Consider the following 24,299-nt stretch of genomic DNA (forward strand, 5'->3'; position numbering starts at 1 on the left):
TTTAGGACGCGGCCACAGGAAGGTCGGGGGTCATGTGCTGCTCGACGTCAGTCCGTCCAGGTGGGCGTGGTGGCGGTGTTACGTTACGTTTCCGTCTGCGACGCGTTCAGCTGCTGCTCGGTTAACCCTGTGCTGGTTGCGGTGAGTTGGGGGAATCATGGCGTCCACAGCGGCCGGCAAGCAGCGGATCCCCAAAGTGGCCAAGGTAAGTGCTGGGCACATGAGCTGACACTCTGCTGTCTGTGTTGGTAGTGCCTAAAGGCACATAGCAGCGACCAGGACCCTCTGTGTTTCTGGAACTATCCCTTCATCAGTTGCACAATTCAGTTCCCCCGACTCTCTGCTGTCCATTGAGTTCTACTAGCCATCTGGTCTCACGCTTTATATGATATCTATCTGGCATGTAATATATACCGGTTTTGTATAAAATACCAGCAGCTGTCAAAATACCGACAGCGGCACCCCGATGCTCGGTATCCCGACAGGGGTTAGGTAAGTATCCTAACCCTCCCTGTTAGTGCCTAAACCTTACCCTCCCCCCTTAGTGCCTATCCCTAACACACCCCGCATGCCTTACATCTGACCAGCCCCGCTAGACTTACGACCGGGATTCCGGCGTTGGCATCTCCACTAATGTCAAAATTCAGGCGCCAGTCTAAAGGCGCCGGAAGTGGGGATTCCGGCCCCGGGATTTGGAGAGCTGGCATCCCTGCTGTACGTAACATAACTATATCCCTAATATACACTGTATACACCCATTAACAGAATGGGTATGTAATGCCAGCTGTCGGGATGCCTCCTGTCACAATACCGGCAGTGGCATCCCGATGGTTGGTTTCCCCCCCTTCTCCCCCTAACCCTCCCTTCTTGTAGTCTAACCCTCCCCGTTAGTTCCTAAACCTAAGTCTCCCCCCTTCATGCCGATTCCTCCCCCATTAGTGCCTAAACCTGGGGGGGGGGTTATAACACAAATGTGAATATTCGTACTAAAGTGTATATATATGTTGCTGATAACACTTCATCTTATTCTGCTTAGGTGAAAAATAAAGCCCCAGCTGAAGTGCAGATAACAGCTGAGCAGCTGCTGAGAGAAGCCAAGGAGAGAGAGCTTGAGCTGCTGCCTCCTCCTCCTAAACAAAAGATCACAGATGAAGAGGAGCTTAATGACTATAAATTAAGGAAAAGAAAAGTAAGTATTGTGTACATCAGTATTGTTACCAGTGCATCCTACGTCATATGCATTACGTTCCATGCCACACACTCAGCGACGGATACTGCTTTCCATGTCTGGGAACACTCTTCCCCTTTCAAATAGGTATATCACCTATTTACGTGACGCAGTCTTGGGGAAAGGTGTCGCTTTAAATATAGTGTACTGTCTTGTCAATAATTGTACAGAGCTAAATATATATATAATCTTGATTTTAATACAGCTGAGTCTACAAGAGCCTTGCTCATCATATAGGTGTCTCATGGGTCCTACTCACTTATAGTCTGCTCATGCTACCTAGGTTTTAAACCTGCGCTACCATTTAGTATATAGATATTAGTAAATTAGTAATTTCTCCACTCTGTGCAGCCATTTTTCTCAGTGGATCTGACAAGTGTTTACGCCAGACCTGGGGCAGGGCACTGAGGGGCAGGAGCTCATGAAAGGTGGGTGTGACCATCCAGGGAGGTGACACGTCCCCAATAAGTCACTCTTGGGGTGTGCCCAGCATGTACGGAGGTGCTATGCTTCCACCAAGCTCTCCCCTCGCTTTGAATAGATGCCGTGCACATGCACACGGCATCTATTCAACCGAGGGTGATCGGTAACAGCAACTTTTCCCACCCTCAGGATACTGTGGTCCATGGTTAGGTACAGCACAGGGTAGGCTGCTTAAGCGGAGTGCCACTATAAGGGCGGAGCGCATTATGCCACTTTAAAATCAGGCAGGGCGCAGCACCACACTAAAACAGCCTAGCGGGAACACTATACCAGCCTCTGCTGAAAACCAGGCCTGTGTAGTGCTACAGGGGAAGTCAGTGCGGGAAGGCAATCAAGAGTCGCAAAAGGAGGAGTCTTCTGACTGGCTGTTTTGCTTACACCCAAACGCCACTATTTTATAACCCTGAATGAAATAACATTGCTCTTTCTCTATTGCAAAACCACTGGAGTCCATTTATAACCAGGTGCAGGGTGTAGTCCCGGGGCTGTTGCTACAGGAATCGCCAAGTTAGTAATATGTGTATGTACTAGGTGGTGGTGCAGCTTTAAACACTGTTCTCTAACAACCAATATTCTTTCTTATTTACAAAATGCAGAAACAGTTTTAATCTTTATTTTTTATATTTCTTTTTCAGACCTTTGAAGATAATATAAGAAAGAACAGAACTGTTATTAGTAACTGGATAAAGTATGCACAATGGGAGGAAAGTTTAAAAGAGGTTCAGAGGTGTGTACACCATGTGATAATGGATGAGCAGTTATCTAATTTGTTGACACCTTTTAGCACTTGCTCATTTTTTTTTTTTTGGGGGGGACGTTAAACTGAGGGAGATGGATCTGGGTCCTTGGAGTTGCATCCCACTTGACTGCTTATTATCATATCAAGCAAATGAAAAGCAGGATATATAACCAGAATTGAACCATTATGTAATGAAATGGTAGGATCCAGGAACACAATTTTATTGCTCTATACTCTCTTGAAATAACCATGAAGCAGCGTACTCTCTCCCAGACCGTTGCTACCCAGGAGCACAGGGGTACCTCCCAGACCGTTGCTACCCAGGAGCACAGGGGTACCTCCCAGACCGTTGCTACCCAGGAGCATAGGGGGTACCAGTGCGTAGGAGACAGTCAAGGAAGAGCAACAGGCATGAAAGGGGAAAAATAAAACAAAGGGCAATTAGCAGTTCCTAACACAGCCAGAGCTGCTTGTTGCAGAGACACCACTCAGCAAACTGCACTCTATAGTATAGAAAGAGGAGGACCGATCCTAAATGTGTCACAAATGGTGTACAGCACATACCCAGCAAGACAGGATATCCCTGGCATTTCACCCCAAATGTACCCATAAGAGGAAAAAGCTGCCGGACGCTGCAAGGGGTAATAGTCACTCACCACTCTCAGACAGCCGTGTCCAGGGTGAAGAGTGGCTCCTATCAGTACATTACATTGGCGGCTGATCTTCTCTGCTGTACACAGATCTACAAAACATTCTTATTGCCCCTATATGCAGTGATAACTTTATATTTATCAGGCCAAAAATGTGGAGCATAACAAATGTGCCTCTTATTTTTTTCTCTTGAGATTCGAGTCCTTGTTTCGCTAATACCCCTTTTACACTGGCCAAATAATCCGGATTATTGATAACAACCCGGGTCCAGCCTGCTATGTAAACTGGTTTCAAGCCACTGTAACTCTGCTTGAAACCAGTGTTCAGTGACCCGGGCTGGACCTGTGAATTTGATGTAAAAGGGGTATAAGTAATAAATAACTTTCTCATTTGCAGTGTGATGAAATTGTTCTTTTATAGTTCTATTGCCTGTAACATATTTGTTAGCATTACTTTACTGTACTTCACATGGTTTGGCCTGTGTTACCTTTTGATTTGTAAGTGTCTGTACAGCGATGGAGGTCTAATGCGATTTGTCTCTATAGGGCACGATCTATATACGAGCGTGCGCTAGATGTGGACCACAGGAATATTACATTATGGCTGAAGTATGCAGAGATGGAGATGAAAAATCGCCAGATTAACCATGCACGTAACATCTGGGATCGTGCTGTTACCATTCTTCCCAGAGCCAACCAGTTCTGGTATGTACACCAACACAGTAAAGTAAACCATGCACAATCACCTGCCAGCCTTTGCACAAGAGAATGTAATAGCCCAGGCACCAGTAGGGGTGTAAAGATCTAGCCATCTCTACTGGCGTTCAATGCTGCACACCTACCGGAGGCTATGCCACACCTCCAACAACAAAAACAGAAAGACACAAATAGGTGGCGCTTATCGCTCCCAGCAAGGGGTAATACCTCAAATATTTATTAATAAAAAATACTAAACATACCAAATTATCAGTATACAACACTTTATAAAACTCCCGGGAGTGGGGTTATAGATATATCAATCTAAAATAATATAAAACATAAATACACATAAGATCAACACATGTATAACAGCTTGTGGTAGGTAATTTTCATAATCAAATCAGCCACTAAGGTTGTGGTCTCACTATCGACAGAGACCTCTAAAATGTAGCAGTTCTCTAATATATGGCAGCTTTAAATGGGAACTGTGTAGCTGATAAATGTTAACCCTGTAGCAGTTTGTATTTGTTGTTTAAGTTCTCAGAGGCAATTCCTCCAAAGTTCCACAATCCTCCAACAATGGGGAAACAACAATGTGCACACGTGTAAAGGAGAGTATGGGACAGTTCTGGAGTCTCAGCGCTCCACTGTACTCACGTTCCACCTGCGTGAATCGCCGCTCCAGCGGTCCTCAGTCTGTATCCTCTGTTAGTGTGAATATTCCTCCCGGAGCAGAATGGGATATGGGACACTTGGATACACATTGTCTGTTTATTTCTAGGTATAAATACACCTACATGGAGGAGCTTCTGGGCAATGTGGCAGGAACAAGGCAAGTGTTTGAACGCTGGATGGAGTGGCAGCCTGATGAACAAGCATGGCATTCCTATATCAACTTCGAGCTTCGGTATAAGGAGGTGGACAGAGCGCGCTCAACTTATGAAAGATATATCCTTTCTGAGGCTTAGGCATTCACCATTGTATTCATATTAAACATTTAATTTTGCAACTTAGAAGTAGTAATTGAAGTACTGGTCACTCGTGATCAAATAAGAAGTTGTTTGAGAAACCGTATCTATAAGTTCGCCAGTGTAATTATTTCCTCTCCCCCTAGTGATGATATGTGGTTCAGCTACTGTCACTAGGATGATAGACACTTGAGAGATAAGCCCCAGGTTTTTACCATTACAGGCAATTAGCAATAACATCTTTGCACCTGTTTGTTAGTGCAAAATTAATGCTGAAACTATAATTAAATGCTTTTTGAAGTATTTCTCATTCAGGTCACCTAAAGGAAGATGGGTGTAAATACAGTTTTGAAATCTAGCTTTGTGACTTTATTTCATGGACAATGGAGTTGTCAAATGGCTTTCCAAATGTAATGTGCGTGACAAAAATGTGTGATGATAAATAGGAATATTGAATTCCACCTAAAACTGTAAATATGTAGTTTTCAATAGAGTTCAAAAAGATAAGAATAAGAAGTTTTACCTTGCTATTGTTCCGGTGATATTCTTGCCAGGCGGGTCACGGTTTAGCGATATAATCCTCTGTACCTCTAATAAGCTATATTTGACATTTCCCTTAACACCCTATGCACTTGTTATTGTGCACCCTGATGTGAAGAACTGGATCAAGTACGCGCGCTTTGAGGACAAGCATGGCTACATAGCTCATGCAAGGAAGGTTTATGAACGAGCGGTGGAGTTTTTTGGGGAGGATCACATGGATGAGAATCTCTATGTTGCATTTGCCAAATTTGAGGAGCATCAAAAGGAAGTGAGTTGATGTTGTTAATTTTTCATATAGCTGCTCCTTAGGACAGGACTCTTATTAATGATAGCGCAATAAAACCTTTTTGTTTTGCAGCTAACCCCTTTCAGCATCCTGTGCTGCCTGCAGCTGGTATTGAAACTTAATTATTAGGAATAAACATTATTAAAATACAAGATAAAATTGTATTATGTCCCAGCGTAGAATTTGTGATTCTCCATCACCTAAATTATCAATGTACAGCCATGGGCAGAAGTTTTGAGAATGACACAAGTATTGGTTTTCACAGAGTTTGCTGCTTCAGTGTTTTTAGACCTTTTTGTCAGATGTTACTATGGTATACTGAGGTAAAATTACAAGCATTTCATAAGTGTCAAAGGCTTTTATGGACAATTACATTAAGTTTATACAGAGAGTCAATATTTGCAGTGTTGACCCTTCTTTTTCAAGACCTCTGCAATTTGCCCTGGCATGCTGTCATTCAACTTCTGGGCCACATACTGACTGATGGCCGCCCATTCTTGCCTAATCAACGCTTGGAGTTTGTCAGAATTTGTGGGTTTTTGTTTGCCCACCCGCCTCTTAAAAGTCCTCAATGGGATTAAGGTCTGGGGAGTTTCCTGGCCATGGACCCACAATTTCGATGTATTGTTCCCCCAAGCCACTTGGTTATCACTTTTGCCTTATGGCAAGGTGCTCCATCACGCTGGAAAAGGCAATGTTCATCAACAAACTGTTCTTGGATGGTTGGGAGAAGTTGCACTTGGAGGCTGTTTTGGTACCATTCTTTATTCATGGCTGTGTTCTTAGGCAAAATTGTGAGTGAGCCCACTCCCTTGGCTGAGAAGCAACCCCACACATGAATGGTCTTAGGATGCTTTACTGTTGACATGACATAGGATGAAGACTTTTGGAGGATGCCTGGTGTCAGGAATGGCAGCAAAGAAGCCACTTCTCTTCAGGAAAAACATCAGGGACAGACTGATTATTCTACAAAAGATACAGGGATTGGTCTGCTGAGGACCGGGGTAAAGTTATTTTCTCTGATGAATCCCCTTTCAGATTGTTTGGGGCATCTGGAAAAACATTGTCCAGAGAAGGAAAGGTGAGCGCTACCATCAGTCCTGTGTCATGCCAAGGCAGTGGGCTCACTCACTTGTTAGCTCAGTGTGCGTTTTCTACATGGGGATTGGGGGTTGCAATTTTTAAGCAGGAATAAAAATCTTGCTGATTACAGGAGCGTTTGAAGCCCAATTTAGACTCACCCAAGGGCTAGTTCCTTAAGATATAAACTAATATTGGCTAAGAAAGACAAACCTAGTGACTGAAAGCAGAAGGGCTTACTTTGTTCCAAGTTTGTTTTAAGTACATTTGGGAGTTATGCTTACAATATTACTCTAACAAATGTAAAGGTAAATCCATGGTATAACTCATGAAACATTTGCAAGTTAGTACACATTGTGTCCAAATATTCCAACAGTAAAATGTAATCCCTTGGCATCCACACGGGGGCAGTATATCATTACAGGGTAGCCACAAAACATCAGTCTATTAATATTGCTGCTATAGTAGACAGCATTTTTTATTAGGATTTGCAATAAACGGGTGTCTGTAGCTTGTTTCATAACAGTATGCAGCACATACACAAAAATACAGAAGAAAGAAGACAACAGTTTATTGGATATCTATTCATGGCAGTGACAACCATGGCAATAGTAAAACATAACTTCTACATAGAAGAGCTAAAATGAATATGCATGTAGCCATATGGCAAGTTATCATTGACTCAACAGAGCGCCAATACCAATAGCAGATTTCATTATAACTAATAAAAACATTACCATGTAAATGCAAGGGTACACAGGGTCCATATTTAGTGTGTGTCCTTAAGCTACGGAGAAATGGGGGGTGTAGCAATGCATATGACATCCTACAGAGTCCAGTTACTAGCTGATGGGAATAGAGCATGTTTTTAGGAATATGTAACAATTCAGAAAGATATAAGGAATATTATTATTTATTTTTTTTAAACCCATCACTTATTGTCTATCTGGGTGCTGTAAATTTCCTTTTACATAAGGATTTCTTCAGATCTATTACTTACTATTTGGTCTGAATGCTGCATTTGGATGTATTTAAATACTCAAACTTCTGTGTATGCTGTTGACACTTCTCACAAGTCAGATTGGTGTTTATATGCGTAGTTCTCTTTAATGGAAATTAAGACTGGCTAAAATAGGGACATTTGGTAGAATGTATCTGTACATTAATGGAAGTATGTATGTTCAACATATAAGGCTCATTATTGCTCCTAGAGCTAGGAGATCTCAAACCAACTAGTGGGCGCCCAAGTGGCAATTTAATTGTTGCTCCGTTTGGGCGCCCATGTTGCGGGTAGACACAGGAGTTTGTGTGCCCAATGCAATACTTTAGACGGGTGGCTAAACCCAGTGCTGACTCAGGGTTGCATAAAATTGGATTAAAAAAAAAAAAAATCAAAAACTGATTTATTTGATTTAAATCATTTTTTTTTTTAGATTTAAAATAGGACTTTTTATTAAAAAAAAATTAAGTAAAACTTTTCAATTCTAAAATGTTTATTTAAAAAAAAAATCGTAAAAAAAAAAAACCCTATTAAAATCAAATTAATTCAGTTTTTGAATAAAAAAAAAAAAAAATCACAAAAAAAATCCAATTCTATGCAACCCTGGCTGTCGTCACACTCGAACAGATAATTTATAATTCTTATAAATTCAGCATTGGTTATCTAAGTAAACAGTCTTATTTGCCTTATTCAACAACTTTTTTCCCTGCTGTTTTATCTAGTCGGAACGAGTGCGTGTCATCTACAAATATGCCTTAGACAGAATCCCCAAGCAGCAAGCCCAAGATCTGTTTAAAAACTACACAATTTTTGAAAAAAAATATGGTGACCGGCGAGGTATTGAAGATATCATTGTGAACAAGAGGCGTTTCCAATACGAGGAAGAAGTCAAGGTGAATAAATGATAATGTGTTCGCTTTCATACACAAAGCAGTAAAAAAAGCAAACACATGACTTATTTTAGTAAGATGTTCTGGGGTTAAATTGAGCAGCTACTTAGTGTTCACCAATATAACAGTCTGACACACTTTCATTCAGGCCAATCCCCACAATTACGATGCCTGGTTTGACTACTTACGATTGGTGGAAAGTGACACCAATGCGGACACTGTTCGGGAAGTGTATGAAAGAGCGATCGCCAATGTTCCACCCACTGAAGAGAAAAGACACTGGAAAAGATATATATACTTGTGGATTAATTATGCCTTGTATGAGGAATTGGAGGCAAAGGTATAGACAATTCAATGTTTTTATTTATAAGGTTTTATCTTTGTTCTTGTAAAAAGCAATTTGCTGTAGCCCATTTATTAATGTTTTGTGTTCATTATTTGCAGGATCCAGAAAGAACCAGGCAAGTGTATCAGGCTTGCATAGAACTAATACCTCACAAAAAGGTAAAAGAAGCTAATCGCTGCTGTTATAATTGCATAAAAGGAATAGTAGTGGTCTGTACGTAGGAGAGTTCATTGTGCTTGTATATGCTGGCTTAGTGGGTATATGCGTTTTACTGCACCACTAGAATGCTGGTAAAATGATCTCACTTGCAAAATTAAGCTACTTGCATTATGAAGGGAAGTGTCAGATTAAAAATGCCAATATAGAAAGTGTATTTCAGAAGTAAGTAGTAAACTTGCTATATTTAGTTTTTTTTAGAAATATTCTAGATTCTGAAATTAAGCTCTTATAAGAACATTCCATTTTAACTACTTTTCCGAACTCCTTAAAAGTTACCCCTGGTTGGTTTCCTTTGGTTCACAAATACGTTGAATACGTCCTGATGTTATCTTGACAGTGTAGAATACATGTTACTGTGTTTTATAAAATGTTAATATTTGTGGATATTAAACGGAAACCATTTTTGTGCAAAATAGACCCTAGCGATCTTTGACGGAGAGGACTCTGTCCCCAGCGATCCTAAGATACCAGCAGCTATAGAATAGCTTGGGGCAGTATATATGCTCTGCTACAGTGTGTATTGGGGTAGGCGAAAAAAAAGGTTTATTTAACAAAAATATTTTGCTAGTAAAAAAAAAAATAAAAATAAACAGCCATGCACAAGTGTAGTTGGCTTTTAAGAAAAAAAACTTCAAAAAAAAAACAAAAAAACTTTTTGACCATCTATGGCAGGGATTTTTAATATGCAGCTGTGGAACTATACATCTCAGCATATTATTGTTAATCGGGCATGCTGGTATGTGTAGTTTCACAGCAGCTGGAGGGCTGCATGTTCTATGGAAAGCCAGAATATACTGTATGTTAAGCTACCCTCAATTCTATATAAAGCTGTCCACACAACATTATTTTTATGTGTAATCATATTTGGATATTGATAAATTTCACTACGTGTGGCAGGCACACAAGTGATCTTGAACAATATAATTTAATCCAAAAGATTGTCCTGAAATATATATTATTATTAATACACAATATATAGGGCTTGATTCCGAGTTGGGAGCAAAGCAAAAAAAAATAGTAAGGTGTATAAATGTAATAATTATTTTTTTTGCATGCAGGGTAAATACTGGCTGCTTTTGCATGTAGCCCACGAATGCTGGGCAGCTTTATTTTTACTCTGCAATTTAGGTTTGAGTTTGGACACACCCCTCTCTATACACTGCAATTATCGGCTCTATCAGCCAATTATCACTCAGTGGCCCTGATTCAGCAAGAAATGCGATCCTTGCAATAATGCAAATGCAGCTAGTGGTGTATGACCATCCTGCTGCATTTGCGATCCCAGCACTGCAACGGAGGTCGCAGTGCTGAGATCACCATCGGTGGTCATAGGTGGACGGCGCCAGGTGGCCGTCCACCGTGTAAGCCTCAGCTTACTCAGCCTGGCCGGCTTGCGAGCCCAGGATACTGCATTCAACACAGATCCTGGGCTTGCCACTCCTGGAAAACTGGAAGGATACGCCCCAGCTTCCGGGAACGGCGCCCGATCCCGCACCGCCCCTTAAATGTCTCTGCTTGTCAATCAGGTAGAGGCATTCAAGGGCTAATGTGCGTGTTAGCTGGACCCATTCTGCACACTTGATATTCGGGAATCTGCATTCAGCGGTGCACTGCTGAATTAGCCCCAGTGTATGGCTGCGACCGAGCACCAATTATTATTGTTCAGTCGGACATGAGAAATCTTTCAGCAAGCCCAACTGATTTGATAAGTGGTGCTTAGTTCTGATAGTGAATATATATTCACCATCAGACAGAGACCAATTATCTGATAGTGTATGTCTAATTGGTCTCTCTGTCTGACTGAGTTTTATCTCAGTCTATGGCCAGCAGAATGTGGTGTACACACCTGGCTGACTGGCTGAGCTTCGGTTTTGGTAAGCATACACACTTCCCAATCGGCCGCTCAATATGTCTGGCCAGACATAACAAGTGGATGGACATTTAAATTTGCCTGCCGCGTTGTGATGTCAGTGTCGGCGGTTCCTGTGGCCAGCACAACAGGTCGATTGCCTGTACATACTGTACAGCCGACACAATTTCTACTTCAGGGTCCATAGGGGGTCCACAGGGTTGACCTTGGGGTATAGGTTGGGAACCAAATCCGGGCACCACGCAGTTAAAGCTTTTAGCTCCCAGGATGCACTGGGTCCACTCTCCCTATAACCCCACCCCCAAGCCAGAGGCACCTCAGTTTCAGTTGGTGCCCGGCCGGAGTCGGGTCACCGTTAGCGCAGGGGGAGCTGATTAGCAGCCCCTAAGCTTATTTTATTTTTTTAGGGACAAAGTTTTTTCCATGGACTTTGGACTCTTCAGAGCGGCAGCGTCGGACTGTCCATAGGACGTCTAAGCTGCCGCTCCGTCACCCCGCTGGCGCTGAGACGCCAGTACAGATCTGGGGATCTCAGCGGGACCCCAGAGTCTGTACTAGCCGGACTCTGTGGGCGCCCAGGACTGCTGCCGGATCCACGGGGAGCAGGTAAGGTCGCGGATCACCGCTTGCGGTGATCCGCGCATTTCAAATGTAGTCCTGTGCCTCCGGTCTCAGGGGACAGACCGGAGGCGCCGGCAGTGGCGGCGGGCCCCCCATACCCCGTGTGTCCACTAGACCACCAGGGACTTAACGATCGGTGCAGGGAGCCGGCGTCCCGGGGGTTAATAGCCGGCCAGGGGAGGCAGCCTTCCCTGTTACAGCGGCTCCTCCCCTCAGCTCAGCGCGCCTTTCAGTATCCATAGTCTGGCGTCGCTGAGCTGCTTCCTCCGCGGGCCACGCTTCCTCTGAGGTCTCCAGCGGCCATTTTATCTCTGTGGTGCAGCAGAAATCTCTCAGGATGGCAGTTGGTCCAGTCCCCCTGCGTACCTCACCATCAGGTCAGTGTACACAGCGCTGTAGCCTTCCCAGACACTGAATCTGGGCAGTTGAATGCAGTGTAATAGTGCAGTATATTATATGACATGTTTATGTATATATGTATATATCTGCATTGTATGTGACTTATGCTAGTGCTGACTGTCTGTACTTTATTCTCTCACCTGTCAGTGTATATCTATCCCTTTTCTTTATCTGCCCTAATACAGCTGTACTTAGGGTGGTTCTGAGACCTCACATTTATATACTGGTTAATATTTGTGTGGTTTGTCACATACTGTTGCGTGCTGCACGTTGCCATATTTTAGATGGAACTGTGTGTTGCATACGCTGAAAATGGGTCCCTGCAGCTAATTTTTGGCATCAGTCAGGACCAGTATAGTGCTGCTTAATATTTCCGCCAAGATTGGTCAGATATGTCTGACCAGGAGATAGAGCGTTATACTGCACCCATTTTTACTATCCTGCAAGTCATGTGCTGCAGGTGTTAGTGCGGAGGATTTGACTCATAAAGGGTTCTGTATGTGGCGTCATCTGGTGCTGGCCTCTTTCACGACCCCCTTGGGCGGTTTGTTTTCTCGGGATCCTCTCAATTGCGGATCGCCGGGCGGGCCCCATTGTTGTACCTCACTTGGGGTTACTTCACCATACTGCCCTTTTCATCTCAGGGTATCTCGCAGCTTCTTGCACTCTTCCCCTGTGACACAGACTACCGCTCCCTGCAGGGGTTTTTCGCAGTATATGAATTCCCCCTGGTGCCACAATAGTCTGTCATTCCCCTTGCAGGGATTACCACAACAGCCACCCTGGGTGGATGTCGTTTTCTACGAAACGCTAATTGGCGTGGTTGACGCCCTGTGGTTACTTCCCAGTTGGCTCTGCCGTGAACTGGATACTGTTTGGGGCTCTTTCCCTCTTACACGGGGGGAAGCCTATTTCAGGTATTATTATCCCTGCTTTAGGGCTGGTAGCAGGTCCATTCTGGTTAGAGTGAATGTTGACCTGCACCTGTATCATACACCCTCAGTATTGCGTGCCTTCGGGTTCCCTGTTGCTGACTAGCGGGTGGATCGCATAGCGGGACTCTGGCTGTTGCCAGATAGGAGGTGTTACAACAGTGTTTGGCCTCCTGTCCCAAATTCCCTGAGGGTCATCACGAGCCCCTCCTGGGGTGGATGGGCGTGTTACTCGTCTGATTACAGACGTTACTACGCCTCCCATTCCTGCGTGGTCGGATTCTTCGGATCCGTAGGTGGTAACTCTGCCTGAAATCAGTATACTTGCTTTCAGGAGTTGTTACCCATCCTACCATGGCTATAGCATGGTTGGTTAATACTATTGCATATTGGGTTGATGCATTTGTAACGTTTTTTCCCCTCCAACACGTCGGGGGTTCAAATGTATTTGGTCGCTCACGTAATATATGCAGTTGTCATAGGTGGAAATGCCTATATTGGATACCAGTCTCCTAACTTTCAGAGTTCCGGCTGCGACTGTATCCTCCGTAATACCCTATGGCTGCGCTCTGGGAATGCAGAGGTGCAGATACCATCTTTAGGGTTGATATTGTTTGGTCCTGACCTTGACAAGATTGTAGTAACATTGGCAGTATTACTAACGACAAGTTTACCGCTTTCAGCTATGCCCACTACAAGGCCTCAGACTAAGTCTGTTAAGTCTTTTTGTCCTCTGGGTCAGCCTAAAGGTCTGTTTCTTCGTAGACTGTCGGCATCTACAAGGGCCGACATATCCAGTACCGAGCAGGCCTGGACTGCCAGCCGATCCTGCTTCTGAACCTACGGATATCTCTTCAGCCTGACGGGACAGGCCTACAACTGGGAGATACCGATTTTCTCAGTTCGCCCGGTACTAGTGTCAAGTTGCCGCGGCTACGTGGGTAGGAGGGTACGCCCTCTTTGCTCAGGCGGCCTCTTTACAAGGGCCTTACAGATCCAGAAAGCTATGCAGTTGTTGCGGTAAGCGGAGCTAATTAGGCCATCCCCACTATCTCAGTGAGGGACTGGTTGTTCTGCTTTCTTTCTGGTGCGGTGGCTGAATGGTCCTCTTTGGCCTATTCTCTGTCTCAATTCCCTGAACCAGTTCCTAAAGCTACCTGGGCTCAGGAGGAAATCCCTATGCTCCATCATACGATGTTTGGAACCTGGGGACTTTATGGTATCACTGGATATACAGGACGCGTGCCTACGGGTACTTGCAGAGACCTTTCCTCAGCATGGGCTGAGGTTTGCTGTATCACAGCAACACTTACAATTTTTCGGGCTCTGCCTGTTGGGACTGTCCTCAGCCCCACAGGGGTTTACCAGCGTTTTGGATTTTCTGACAGTTCTTCTGTTCAGTATATCCCAATGCTCCTGTACCTGGACGGCCTCCTGCTCTTAGCGGGATCACCGGGGTACTTTACAGCCAGGTCAGGATGACTGTGGCTTCTTCAGGGTGCAGACGTTTAATCAACGGGGAAAAAGTCCTCCCTGCATCCCTCTCTGGGTATTCTTCATCTAGGATCCCTGCTGGATTCTCAGAATCTGAGAGATTCCGTCTCAGAAGACGGAATCTCCACTCTTCCATTAGGAGTACATGGTTGTCTGCGCAGTCGACAGATGTCTTTACACTCTGGGATGCATGGTGGAATGGGCTCAGTTCCATTCCAGGCCTTTCCATAATTGGCTCATCTCCAGATGGAACGAGTTTTTTCTGTCGGATAACTGTTCAAACGATGATGCTCTCTCCGGAGGCAAGTCGGTCCCTGTCCGGGTGGCTATGGCCATCTCGTCCAGGGTTTTCTTTGCTATGGACAGTGTCTGGATCGAATCCTTTTCAGTGCAGTTGGACGTCTGTCGATTCCACCCTGTCAGTTAACTTACTCTGGCATAACTCTTGTTTCCCGGTGAACCTGAAAAGGTTCAGTCCGACAGGGTCAGGACAGTGGCTTCCTTTTTAGCAACACTGTTCGTTGGGTGGCAATGACAGGTATGTCACATATTCGGACATAGTCCGAGGGTCTCCTCCCGACCATCTCGGCAGCGTTCATTTCAGGAGCTCTCCATTGGGAAGCGGGAGTCCTCAGCCGTCACGACGTGCATCCCGGGGACTAGTCTCTTCCCCAAGAGAGGTTTCATCTCCTGGTGAGCAGGGGGGGGCCCCCTGAGGTGACCCTCATGGCCTTCTGACTTTATCACACTATGGTGTTACAGTCCAGCTCTGGGGATTCTGAAGCAACCTTCAGCGACTCTTTGTCGGTGAAGTGGTCCTTCCACTTTGTGTACCTGTGTTCTCCGGTCTCCCTTCTTCCTCGAGGTCTTTGGAAGTGTTTTCAATCGAGACGGAGATGCTTTTCTGCTGGTGGCTCCTGATTGCCCCAGATGTCAGGGGTACTTGGATCTTCGGAGTCTCTACATCGATACTCCATCCCTGATGCTTCACTGCCCGGACCTGTTGTCTCAGGGTCCTTGGTTTTGCCTTGGACCTGGGTCGTTTGTCTTTGACTGTGTCCTTACAGTGGTCTTACGGCTTCCCTGGCTTTGTCATCGTTGGAATGATTAGAGCACATGGATCAGCTTTTGCTGGGACCTACCACAAACTGTGGCAGCCATAAATCTTATGGTATTGTACCTGTCGATACAATCCTCCGGTGTCCAGGATTTCCAGATATTCTGGCATTCCTTCCGGCTGGCTTGGGTTTCACACTTGGCCTGGTCTTCCTGACAGCGCGGATCTCTACACTGTCAGTATGGTTAAGATATGGAATTGCTCCACTCTGGTATCCAGTTCATCCTTTGGAGTGTTTTCTTGATTATGCCTCCATTTGTCCTCCCTAGGGACTCCTTGGGAGTAAGTAGTGGTTCTTCGTTACCTCCGGGGACAGTCAATGGAACCGCTGGTTGTGATAGCCATTACATGGTCTATTGCTTAGGCTCTCTCTTTCTCTCAGGGTGTTTATATCAACCAGGTGAGTGTCTGAATTGGGAGCGTTCTCATGTGGCTCCCTCTTCTGGAGGGCATCATGTCAGGGTGTGAGTTGCTCTCGCCCTGTGTTTCTTCTTAGTGGTTTTCAGGTTCCATATTATTCTGGAACTTATGGTACGGCCATTCTGTCCCCAGTCCTCTCGGCTGGTGTGGCCTCATTGACTGTGGTCTGGCCTCTTTGGATTTATGTGATCCGTTCAGGTTCCTTACGGAAATCGGACTCCTTATTGGTGGTCTGAGATTTCTGGTTTTCACAGGAAAGGATGGCCGGCCTATAACCAAATGTTGGCTGGATGGCCTCGTAGGTCTTCCTCAGGGGCCTACCCATGGGTAGGCCTTCCTGTTGTTGATGCTTGTTTTTTCTCGGGCCATGTGACCCTCGTGTGCGGCTCGCTGTGGCGCCTCGGCTGTTTTGCCTTACTAGGTGGCCACGTGGTCTTCTGTCCACACCTTTTTAAGGTTCTAGGCATTGGTTTCCTTTGCCTCTCAGGATGCTTCCTTTTTGGCAACGGATTCTCCTCTCAGCACAGGAGCGTCCCCACCCTTGGTTGAACTGCTTTGGGACATCCCCAAGGTCAACCCTGTGGACCCCCTATGGACCCTGAAGTAGAAAACAAGAGATATGGTAAGAACTTACCTTTGTTATCTCTGTTTCTACGAAGTACATAGGGTCCACAGGGCGCCCGCCCTGACGCACCTGGCTTCATATGGGCTGTGTGGCTGGTCACCGGTTTTCCGTCTCCCATTTCTGTGAGTATGGTTATTGAGTGTTCCAGTTTTCTCTCTCTTTTTCTCTCCTCCTCCGGCCTTTGGCTACTTACAAACTGAGGTGCCTCTGGCTTGGGGGTGGGGTTATAGGGAGAGTGGACCCAGTGCATCCTGGGAGCTAAAAGCTTTAACTGCGTGGTGCCCGGATTTGGTTCCCAACCTATACCCCAAGGTCAACCCTGTGGACCCTATGGACTTCGTAGAAACAGAGATAACAAAGGTAAGTTCTTACCATATCTCTTGTTATATCTGTGAACGACGTCGTTCAGATATAGTGTGTACTCACAACCTGATATATTGGGGGAAATATTGTTCTTCAGCTGTACAAATGATATCATAGTGTACACCCAGCATTAGTCTGTCTGCACCTTCTACATCTGCCCCACCTACAGTGCAGCATGGATTTGCCAAGGTGCACAGTTACTTGCTCTTTTTTTTGCTTTACTTCCATGTTAGATCAGCCCCATAATCAAATAATTTTAATCGTTGACATCACTAAAGTACTTAATTTTATTTGCTGAATATTTGTGCATTGACTAAATTATCTTTTTATTGGTTATGCTCAGTCTCAAGTAATCATATTTATATAATTATTTGTGTGTACAAAACTGTTGGAAGAGAACTGAAATTCCTAAAATTGTTGAGAGCTAATGTGGAATGTAGTGTGTAATTTCCTCTGGCCCATAGTAAGATACGTACGATATAAAGTCATTTGTCTTCAACCTGTTGTAATTGCTTTTTTGTTTTCTTTGCTTTTCAGTTTACTTTTGCGAAAATGTGGCTAATGTATGCACAATTTGAAATAAGACAAAAAAATCTTCCTTTTGCTAGAAAAGCATTGGTAAGTTCCATGTGAATTCAGTGAAAAGCAGCGATTTGGTAAAAAGTTTTCACATATGCGAACTTTTCGCACCGAAATGTGTATTGTGCAATCCTGCTGTCGAAAATATCGCACCAAAACAAACATTCTCCAAAAACTTATCCAACATTTAAGTTTTTCAGGTCTATTTGAATTCCCCCCCAAAGTGTTAAAAGATGTGAATATAACTTATGTATTAAAAGTGTGATGTGAATAATAGTAGTCTCTTTCCTACAGGTGTTTTTAAATATCAAAACATAATAAAAAATCATCTAGTCCTCACCAAGTCCTTAAACTTTAATAAAGCTATTCACCTTTCAAAAACACCTAACAGATATTTTACTTTTTATTGTTCATTTAACTTGAAAAAGCCATGTATGAAAAAGGCAAATATACTCCATGTGTCAGTAGCTTGTAGAATCACCTTTAGAGATTTGAAGTAATAATTTTCTGTATGAGTGTAGTATCTGGCATAATCCTCTTAAATCCCTCCACCCAAAAAAAATAAAAAAAACACTTCAGTTATGTGACTTTGGAGGTCATTTGGAAAGCAGGGTCTTTCTCTCTTGTCTGAACCTCCATGTAAACCATGCTTATTCATTGTTTTTCTGACGGTACTGTCGTCCACTTAAACATTTACCATGTAGACCGAGGCCAGTAAATCCCTGGATGTAGCTTTTGGGCTGGTTGTGATTTTTCAGAGCATCCATACAGTCAGACCCTTGGGTGAATTTGTTGACATGCACTCTCCTTGTAAGGTTGGCAACTGGCTTAAGTGCTTCTCATTTGTAAATGAAATGTTTCTTGCTGTAGAACGATGGAGTTAAGGCCCCCATACATCAGCAATCTGAAAACCACAATTGAACAATTTGAAGTTTTATTGCCTGATTTTCGGATTTCCCAATCTAGCAATCTGCACTCATACATTACAGATCTTTTTCAGTCATTAGCAGATAATTTTCAGCAAACACAGATCTGCCAATATTGAAAGGCCCATCATTTTATTAGTAACTGTCTGCAAATCTGCTGATCATGTCCCCATACACTAGCTATCTACAGCCCCAATCCATCTGTGAAATCCAACATGTTGGACAATCTAATTTATCAATTCCAATCACTTTTTGGTTGCAATCAGCGATCTGTGAAGCCCATACATTGCAGATTTTTATACACAATCATCTGCAAATGGAAGAATTGCCACAATCGATTGCTGTTGTATGGGAGCCTTAACATAGTCTTATATCCCCTTTCCAGGATGATGAAGCAATTACAGGTATCTTTTGCTGTGGTATTAGTACATACTTTATGCTTGTGTATAAAGGTGGTAGAACTCTCTAAAGCTCATATAATAAGGTGACTAGCAGCAATACTACTTTTTCAGACGTGACTTCTTAATTAATGACAAATCTGTTATGCTTAATTGGCACAGCACTTATATAGTTTTGGGACTTGGATATGTAAAGTGTATACTTTTTTTTTTTTTTTTTTTCAAGTCTACCTGTAAAATATATATATTTTTTAGATTTTATGCAGAGTACTTGACTTATATGAACTTGTAATTTCTACTGTTATGTTGAACAGCGGCTATACACCCTGCTGTCATGCAGGCCATGTTCTCATAGTCATGATACTCGCAAACCAATTTCAACTTTGTGTCCTGGGGAGACAGCCTCCTGTGTTAGTTATACAGTTGTCAGTTCCACAATGACACTGCGGACACCCAGAACTGGGACAGTGAGAGGACAAACCTGGAATGCTGATCTGTTAATAATGCGATTTTTAAAAGCATTTTAACAGTGTTCGCTTTACAACTTCAACCATGATGCTTGTAGATGTAAAGCCAATGTTGTTATAGTGCTTTAAATCACATTTTTAACAGGTTGGCGTTATGGGTACGGCCTCACACTGTCCCCGTTCTGGAGTGTCGTCATTTGGATTGTCGAACTTTCAAATCCATCATCCCTGCATGGCTAAGCTACCATTTGGACAGAAAGATCCACTGTGCCGCTTGTGTGTACCCTCACTCGGCTGTGCCTGCTGCTAACTCTTATCATGTTCTGCCCGCTGATCCTGATACCAGCATGGTTGAACCAACCTGGTCTAGATACCTGAGATATCTTTCCAAGCTGTGTGATCATCTGTCTGTGGGAGCTCCCCTGGGTTATCTCCTCTCTATTCAGTTGTTTCATAGGAGACAATGAACTCCCTTCCTGCCCCCAAAATGAAATTGTGTCCAGACGTTTATTATGGGTACCTACTCCGATAACGCCCAGAAATGCTCTGTCAAGACAATTCTTGATACCCAATGTGGAAGGCGTGGCAGATTTGTACTTTACGGTTTCTTTAAAATATTTTCACATTGGAAGATGGGTCTAAGTAATTTTTTACATATATTGTATGTATTGCTCTTTTTGTTTATTTCTAATTAGGGTGCCTGTAACTTATTTCTGATCTGTCTGTCTTATGTTCCTTTATTTAGGGCACCTCTATTGGCAAATGTCCCAAACACAAGCTGTTTAAAGGTTACATAGAACTGGAATTGCAGCTTCGGGAATTTGACCGATGTAGAAAGCTGTATGAAAAGTTCCTGGAATTTGCCCCAGAAAACTGTACGACATGGATTAAATTTGCAGAATTGGAAACCATTCTGGGTGATGTTGACCGAGCTGGAGCTGTGTATGAGCTGGCTATTGGGCAGCCACGTCTTGATATGCCTGAAGTAAGTGGGTTCCTTTTATTTTTGGGGTTTTTAAAGACTGATTCGACAGTACCAGATGCATTAGAACACAGTTATACATTCATACTCTGCACAACGAGTGTGGAACCTGACTTGGCCGCTCCTCTATTGTAGCTTGATTCTTGACTGGAGTCTTCGGTTTGTAGTCTTCATGGTGGACTTCAGTAATGTCAGCATAACGACTTTGGTTCATGTTTTGTTTTGTTTTTTTCTCACACTTGCAGGTTCTCTGGAAATCGTATATTGATTTTGAAATAGAACAAGAAGAATTTGAGAAGACGAGAAATCTGTACAGGAGACTTCTACAGAGAACTCAGCACGTTAAGGTAACCCACTTACAGGCAATTAATAATGTTAGTTATCTAGTCTAGCTGTCTTTGAATTTTTATTTTAAAGAGTGTTTATGTCCTACATTTGTCTATTTTGTCTACTATTTAGAAAGTCGTCCTCATTTTCTCACTCTTTAGGAGTCCTGCTTCCAACATTAGTCTTCGTCATTATTCGATTATCCAGGGCGGCTATGTAGAATTTCTCATTGCCATGTTATGTAGACGTATAATAATGTGTGTATATATAGTTTCCGCTACAGCATGTAAACCATACCTCGGGCTATGCTTACGTCGTGTCACTAATATACCCCGTAGTGTGTCGCCACAATTTTAATGAGCCTCAATATACCATAGAACTGCCATGTTTTTATTAAAGGCAACTTTATACATATATTTTATCCATGTACCCTATTCAAGCTCTGAAACTGTGTTTCTCGTCTTGTTTCCCCAGGTCTGGATAAGCTTAGCACAGTTTGAGCTGACTACAGGAAACGAGGACACGCTGGCTAAGTGCAGACAGATCTATGAGGAGGCAAATAAGACTCTGAGGAACTGCGAGGAGAAGGAGGAGAGGTTGATGTTGCTGGAGTCATGGAGAAGCTATGAGCATGAGTTTGGTTCTGACTCCAACCAAGAGAGAGTGGCGAAGCTCATGCCTGAGAGAGTGAAGAAAAGGAGAAAACTCCAAGCAGAGGATGGGGTAAGACCTATAGCTGTATATAGATGGGTCTATGGCCTATTTCTCCCTTTATGCCCTTCTCTGAAGGGGAGGGTTTAGGGCACCGATCCTCTCCTAGTTTTATAATGCCAGATCACAACACTATTTACTTATAGCACATGTGCTGTTTACGCCCTCACAGTCACTATACTCCTCAGTGCGTTACCCCCTCCCATATGCCATATAATCACAATATTACACAATATAGTAACAGCACACTGCCACTGGCAGCAGTTTTGTGTTCATGAGCAGCAGCCCAACTGTTCTCTAGGAACCCGGAGACATTAAAGAGAAAGGAGGCATACTGTGTCTCATGTCATTTCTCTGGTTCTTAAGTTGGGTACACACTACACGATATATCGTACAATATATCATTCTGACGTGGATCAGAATATGTCGTACAGATCACGCAGTGTGTACGCCCAATTGTGCAATTACAAGAGTTGTTGATCACATCATCCCATCTGCTTTGCTGCACAGCAGATGGGACGATACAATGAATGAGCCGGTGCTGTTAAATGCACCCTGTAACGACACTGCGCTGTCGTACGTCGGATTGTGCAGTGTGTACGGTGGCGCCCAATGTCATCATGCCGACGCTGAGTAGACGTTGTATAGTGTGTACCTAGCTTTAGTTGATATCCTGTGTTAGGCAAACAAAAGAACTAGCCCCACGTTTCTGTAATGTAACATTTTGTTTGCTCTTCTTACTAGTCTGACGCTGGGTGGGAGGAATACTATGACTACATATTCCCTGAGGATGCTGCAAATCAGCCCAATCTTAAACTGCTTGCCATGGCCAAACTCTGGAAGAAGCAGCAGAAAACTGATGATGATGAAGAGGAGGAGGAGGGGGATGATGGTCAAGATCCGGACAAAGATATGGACGAGAGCGCTTCCTGACACACACATTTATGTTCTGTTTGTTTTTTATGCCCTTTTATATCTCCTTGTAAATACGTGCCAGCCTGGATTAGTTTTGCTATTAAACAACTGAAACCCACATTTATGTGGATATAAAACCTGTAAATGAATGATTTTACCAGTGAAATGTAAGTAAATATGTTGGTTGCAGGTTCTAGGAATATATGAGTAACTTTGACCCTTGTGCCACCTCTGGGTATTAGGTTTAATGTATGATGCTGTGTTATCTATGATGACCAGGTCAGCCATTGGCAAAGTGCACACAAGACTGAATGGCTGCTATCCGTGCATCTGATCCATCTCCAAAGAAGAGTTTATATTAGGAGCAGTAATTTAATGTCAGAAATCATCAAGGAAGGCTGAATAGTTTTTTATTTAAGTTTTTAAACAGATTGTTTTTGTCTGTTTCCCATTTCCATGGTTACGTTTCATTTTTGACAGTTCGCACTGAAAGGTTTAGGAACTGGGCCTGTTCCTCAGACACTTAGAGCAGTGATTCCCAACCTCGGTCCTCAAGGCACACTACTAACAGTCCTGGTTTTAGTGATATCCATGATTGTGCACAGATGGTTTAATCAAAATAACTGAGGCACTAATTAAGTCACCTGTGCTCAAGTATGGCTATCCCTAAAACCTGGACTGTTAGTGTGCCTTGAGGACCGTGGATGAGAACCCCTGACTTAGAGCATTAGCAGTCATATTCTTTGTACAAAGTCAGCAAAATGCAGCGCTTCTAGTGTTTCAGTAGTAACGTAATTTGGACCTGTCGCCATTCATAACACTGCCTTGTTTGTAGTGCTAGTGAAGTCCTGCATCACCCCCATTTGCCTGAACAAGGGGGGGACAGCTTGCCGGTTGATATGTTATTCGCATACTGAGCATGTTATCCCTCTCTGCAGGTTCCATGTCATGGTTTTTCTCCTCAAGGGTGTAGTAGAGCCAGTAGTACAGCAGTAGGTGTGATTAAGATGCTGGCTGTATAGCTTCTCTCTGGTGAGTGTTGGTGGGTAGAGATGATTTTGTTTTCTTGCTATAGGCTATTCAAAGTCCTGTACAAAAAGTGACAGCGTCTTTATCACTTGGTGAGTAAAGTTGCAATAGCCCAAATAAGTACTAGATTAGAAGGTAAGATCCATGTTATCCAACTCTAGCTGAAAATGACTCTCACAGTCCAATCTGTCCTGGAGCTGAACAAGGGCTATATCTGTATCTAAATGACTCTGGAATCCCTACCAGATAATGGTATTTACTCACTTGTAAAACTTGGATTGTTTCAAACATGTTATACTCGTTCTGTCCTCAAGAACATATTTCTGTTTCTACATTTTGTTTGGTTCGCGTGTTCTACAAATTTCCAATAATGTTCTAAGATGAGATAAGTAAATCCTTTTTGCAACAAAATAAGCACGTTTTGGTGTTCTTGGAACCTTGCCACTTATAATCTGAATATTTTTGTTTGCATGTATCACTTCAGTTAGAGTAGATAGAAGTTTAAGCTCCTCCATTATGTATTTACGATGATAGGAAGCGGCCATAAAACATGATTTTGTACTCACCGATAAATCCTTTTCTCTAGTTCCATTGGGACGGTAGAGACTTTTGGGTGTAGCTGGAGGAGTCTGGACACTTGCACAATAAATATCTGACACAATAAGCTTCTGCCCCTCTATAGAAGTACATAACAAGTAGACACAAAAACAAAGAACATCTCAGGGCATGCCCTGGAACAATATCCCCCATGGAATCAGAGATTAGGATTCATCACGAGTACAAGAAATTATGTTTTCTTACTTCCAAATGGGTATTCTGGAGACTCTGACAATGTTGCTTGCTTCTGATAACTCCCCTCCTATAGACTAGTCTGGCATATGGTGGGGTATAGAGGCTGAGGAGCCAGTGTTGTCAGACTTTTAGTGGTAGATTTACTAAAGTGCAGATTTTTAGAAGTGGAGGGTGTTGCCCATAGCAACCAATCAAATACTA

General features: G+C 43.4%; 1 protein-coding gene across 1 annotated transcript; it reads left to right on the top strand.

Moving 5' to 3' along the window:
* The first annotated feature begins 40 nt into the window (after positions 1-40).
* Positions 41-23,720, top strand: CRNKL1 (crooked neck pre-mRNA splicing factor 1). Its single transcript, XM_088477340.1, has 14 exons — positions 41-205; positions 1,037-1,189; positions 2,347-2,438; positions 3,647-3,805; positions 4,581-4,747; positions 5,400-5,578; positions 8,399-8,569; positions 8,715-8,906; positions 9,011-9,070; positions 17,510-17,590; positions 20,088-20,327; positions 20,570-20,671; positions 21,126-21,374; positions 22,107-23,720. Exons 1-14 carry the CDS (start codon positions 158-160, stop codon positions 22,293-22,295), a joined length of 2,082 nt encoding a protein of 693 aa, XP_088333466.1. The 5' UTR covers positions 41-157; the 3' UTR covers positions 22,296-23,720.
* The last annotated feature ends 579 nt before the right edge of the window (positions 23,721-24,299 follow it).

Source organism: Taudactylus pleione, unplaced genomic scaffold, assembly GCF_031769625.1.
Source record: "Taudactylus pleione unplaced genomic scaffold, aTauple2 ptg000201l, whole genome shotgun sequence".
Taxonomy (NCBI): Eukaryota; Metazoa; Chordata; class Amphibia; order Anura; family Myobatrachidae; genus Taudactylus; species Taudactylus pleione.